This window comes from Chaetura pelagica, unplaced genomic scaffold (assembly GCF_000747805.2).
Source record: "Chaetura pelagica isolate M959 unplaced genomic scaffold, ChaPel_1.0 scaffold90, whole genome shotgun sequence".
Taxonomy (NCBI): Eukaryota; Metazoa; Chordata; class Aves; order Apodiformes; family Apodidae; genus Chaetura; species Chaetura pelagica.
In genome coordinates, this window is record NW_009953496.1 from 8,203,565 (window position 1) to 8,208,073 (window position 4,509).

The following is a 4,509-nucleotide window of genomic DNA, read 5'->3' on the forward strand; positions in this document are numbered from 1 at the left end:
CTCCTTCCCTGCAGATTTGTGATACTGTGTTTATGCACTTTTTGGCATTCAGCTTTTGATCTCCTCCTCTAGACAGCTCCAGGAAGGAGATGGTGTGACACAAATTCTTTCTAATTAAGAAGTTATACCTAGAATGAATTTTTGAGTCCTTGTCACAGGTGCATTTTAGCTTGAAACAAGCAGACTAATGTGTGCAAATCTGGATTTTGGTGCTTATGTTTACCTCTGTGTTAAGAAAGCCAGGCAGCTTTTGAGAGATAACGTTTGTGTGTGCACCTATATAATACATGTGGAGGTTTTTTCTTCAGGAATCTGATGTGGCATAACCTCTTCCCCTCTTCATTAGTAGATATTAACTCTCCTACAGGTTGCTGTGAGTGTTCTGTAATTGTTAACCCAATATCTAACTCTCTACTTTGTGAAATAGTTGTCAGATCTGAATGACAGTAATTGTTTTTGGTTCTTGTTTTTTCTACAAGGTGTGGTCATTGCCAAAGACTAACCCCCGAGTGGAAGAAAGCAGCCACAGCATTGAAAGTAAGTTTAACACTTCGAATGTGTTTGGCTGTTTGTCATCTGGCTTGGGAACATGGAGGTGGAATTTGATCACTGAAAACCACATCCCTTTAATTGTATGTGTCTAGCCAGAAAAGTAGCCAGTAAGGGGTACTTAAAAATAACTTGTTTTTTTTCTTTTTAAAAGAAGCCATTAAATTGTATAGGAAGCAGGTCAACTCTGTCCTTGTGAATTCCTGTTACTTTTTTCCTGGTCTGCTTTTAACAACACCAGAAGACATTAGAATCCAGCCATCCACCAAAATAGCATGTTTCTTCTTTCTTCCTCACTGTCCTGTTACTTGCCTCCAAAGTACAGAACAGCATGAACTGAATATTTGAAAACAGCTTTGTAAGGTGTTGGTGATGAGTGTTTTTTTCATTACAGAAAACTAGGTTATGTAGTGATTTGCTGTTCTCTTGCCTAGGTAAAATATATTCCCCTTCTTAAAAAATAAACAAAACAAAACCAACAAAACAACAATAACAAAAAAACAACCAAGCAAAAATAACTTCTGAACAATTTAAAATTTAGTTTGTTAGGATGAAGAAAGAAATGGACACGTGGTGGTCTGTAGTTAAGTTCTTCTGGGGAGAATAACACCTTTCTTCTGGTGATGGTTTTCTTACCCTTCTAATAACACTTTCTCCAGCAGTCACAGAATATAAAATGTCTTAAATCACTATAGAAGTCTTATCTTAGTTTTTGTTTTTCTTTCTGCAGGGTGTAGTGAAAGTAGGGGCAGTAGATGCAGATAAGCATCAGTCCTTGGGTGGACAGTATGGAGTCAGAGGATTTCCAACTATCAAGATATTTGGAACTAACAAAAACAAAGCAGAGGATTATCAGGGTAAATGTGATCCTGTTTCTGTGTTTCATCTCCCGACTTCCCTGAATACAGTATTTATGGTAACTTAGTGCTGTCTTGTATGGTGTTTCCTTGCTGTCTAGTGCTTGTAGTAACTCAGATGGGTAGGACTTCTTTGACCAAATTGTGCATGTCTGAGCATGGGGGACCAGTCCTACCTGCAGTTTGTAGTTGATGGAGATTGATAGGCAGTTCCAAATAATTATTCCATTCTTCCTGTTTATTGGGAGCTTGCCACAGTCACCCCCCATCAGATAAGGCTGGTAGTTAAAGTGAAGTGAATCCTGCTGCTTGTGTTGTAAGTCAGTGATGTCCCACCACTAGTGTCGTATCACTCATAGCCCAGTCCTGCTTCTCCTGAAAGATCCTTAGAGTGAGGAAGTATTATGTTTATAATTAAGTCAGGGCTTACCTTAAACTGGCCTTTTGATGCTTTGATTACTCATTTTGCTGTGTTGCAGGTGGCAGGACAAGTGATGCCATAGTTGATGCTGCCCTAAGTGCCCTTCGCTCCCTGGTGAAAGACCGCCTTAGTGGCAGAAGTGGAGGATACAGTTCTGGGAAACAGGTATTTGAGGGAATGTGTGGGTTTGTTTTTGAATGTAGACTGTCCTGTACAGGAGATCAGGGCTTGTGCTCCTGACTCTTGTTTACAGAATAGTTGAAGTTGGAAGGGACCTCTGGAGGTTGTCCTGTCCAGCCCCCCTGTCCAGTGTAAGGTCAACTAGGGCAGTTTGCTCAGGGCTGTGGTCCTGTCAAGTTGTGAGTGTCTCCAAGGACTGAGACTCTGCACAGACTTTGTGTCCTGTCACTGGTCATTGCACAGAAGAGTCTGCCTTTGTTTTCTTTGCTCCCCTCCACTCAGATATTTATATACACGGGTATGATCCACACTGAGCCTTCTTTCTTTCCAGCTGAGCAATCTCGGCTTTCTCAACTATGTCAGATGCTCAAAGCCCTTAATAAGTTTTGACCTTTGGCTGAACTTGATCCAGTGAGTGCATGCCTTTTATACTGTGGGAGCCCAGAACTAGACCCAGCACTCCAGGTGTTTCACATGGTGCTGAACGAAGGGAAATATCACCTTGCAAGACCTGCTAGCAGCTCTCTGATGAAAGCAGCTCAGAACACTGCTGGCCACCTTTTTCCACAGGGGTGCATTGCTGCCTCATGTTCAGCTTGTCCACCAGGACCCCCAAGTCTCTTTCTGAAAAGCTGCTTTCCAACTAGTCAGTCCCCAGCATGTACTGGTGTATGGGGTTGTTCTCTTCTCCAGGTGCAAGACTTTGCATCTCTCCTTGAACTTTGAGGTCCCTATGAGCCCTGTTCTCCAACTGGTTGAGGTACCATTTGCCTAGTCCTAGTCTAAGCTCAAAGGATGAGGCTTTTTTAATTTGGTAATCTTCTGAAACTGGCCTGCTGGATTTCTCCCTGAAGGTAAATTGTAAAGCTTCTGGCTGATACTACTGTTTCTAAATGATGGAGTAAGTACACTGACACCCTCAGGCTGGCCAGACTGAAGGCCATTGTAGATCACCTTCCCTGGACTGTACCCTTCAGTGTGTATTGCACTCATATATTTGTTTTGCCTGGAAACCAGGGCACAGCAGGATGGGGGAGTTGGCACTTTGTCTTGGGACAAATCAGAGCATGAAGAACTGGAGAAGTGTTCCCACATCACTTTGTCTGTCAGTTTGATCCGATTTATTTCAGAATATAAGGTTTACTTGCTGTTTCTTGAAAGTGCTGTGGGAGTAGGCTGTTTGTATTGCCAGATCTAAAATTGGAAAGTTGTATGACCTAACACTGCCTGGTTTTGTGTTTTATTCAACTAAAGACCATTTAGTACAATATGACACAAAGGAGACGGCTTGTGTAGGAAACCAGTTTTGATTACTTATGTGAGGGTCTGTTTGTTTCTTACAGAGCCGAGAGAGCGGAGGTGGAGATAAGAAGGATGTGATTGAGCTGAATGATGACAACTTTGATAAGAAGGTCATAAATAGTGATGATGTCTGGATGGTGGAGTTTTATGCCCCGTGGTGTGGGCACTGCAAAAAGTAAATGAGGTTTTTTTTTGACAATTCAGTTTCCATTAATGCTTGTTCTTGTGCAATACCCTTAATTCCCTAAAAGGGACCTTGCATCTCTGGTATCTCAAAAGTGTCTTCTGTAAGGTGTTTAGCAAAAAATATGTGGGGCTTTTCCTAGGACACCTTGGTGCTACTCTAGCTGCACTCCTCCTTAGCAGTAAAACTACTGCTGGTAATAAGATCCACAAGTTATATTGACCTTTTCATTCCTTCAAATGGGAATTCAATCTCATTTGGAATAATCCACCTAACTGTCATTCTCAGCAGAAACTTATTTTTTTCCTGAGTGAGGTATACTGCATAGTGATGGAATGTGGTATGCTTGTGCTAACTCTGAGGTCAGAGCACTCAGAAGCTTCTGTTTTTCAGCCTGGAACCAGAATGGGCAGCTGCTGCCACTGAGGTGAAGGAACAAACAAAGGGAAAAGTAAAGCTGGCTGCAGTGGATGCAACAGTCAATCAGATGCTGGCAGGCCGATATGGGGTGAGTGTGCTCTGCAGTGGTTACAATTTCTTTTCCATCTCTAGTAGGTCAGATTTCCCTTTAATGCTTACTGAACTGTTTCTTAATTTGGTACCACTTAAATGTTTTGCACTAAAAATAACGTTAAGTGACGCAGACGCTTTTTTCACAAGTAATTCATACCTGAATGTCAGTAACTATAAATATGTGGGGTGAGAGAAAAGGAATAAATCTGGATATTGCTGATGGAAAAGGCTGTTTATTTCCATAAGGTCTTTTATAGCTTTATCATCTGAAGTGAGAGATTTCTTCTCTCAGACTGTTTGTATGCTAGTTGGGCATCTCCTGAACACCCACATCTACACATACATCTTAGATCCAGTTATTGGGCATCACTCTGGTAATATTAACTGCCCATGCTTGCTATGCTGTGGGCCCAAAGTGAACTCACTCTTTAATTTTTAATGCAGAACAGGGAGCTTACAGTATGCTGTTTACTTTCCCAGTAACTGCACATGCTGGCAGTCAG

General features: G+C 41.8%; 1 protein-coding gene across 1 annotated transcript in view; it reads left to right on the top strand.

Moving 5' to 3' along the window:
* PDIA6 (protein disulfide isomerase family A, member 6) overlaps positions 1–4,509 on the top strand; it is a 15,223-nt gene that overhangs the window by 4,032 nt on the left and 6,682 nt on the right. Inside the window, exons 3-7 of the mRNA XM_009999232.1 lie at positions 480–537; positions 1,280–1,406; positions 1,886–1,992; positions 3,351–3,484; positions 3,887–4,001. Coding sequence (XP_009997534.1) covers positions 480–537; positions 1,280–1,406; positions 1,886–1,992; positions 3,351–3,484; positions 3,887–4,001 — 541 coding nt within the window. The remainder of the gene's footprint in view (positions 1–479; positions 538–1,279; positions 1,407–1,885; positions 1,993–3,350; positions 3,485–3,886; positions 4,002–4,509) is intronic.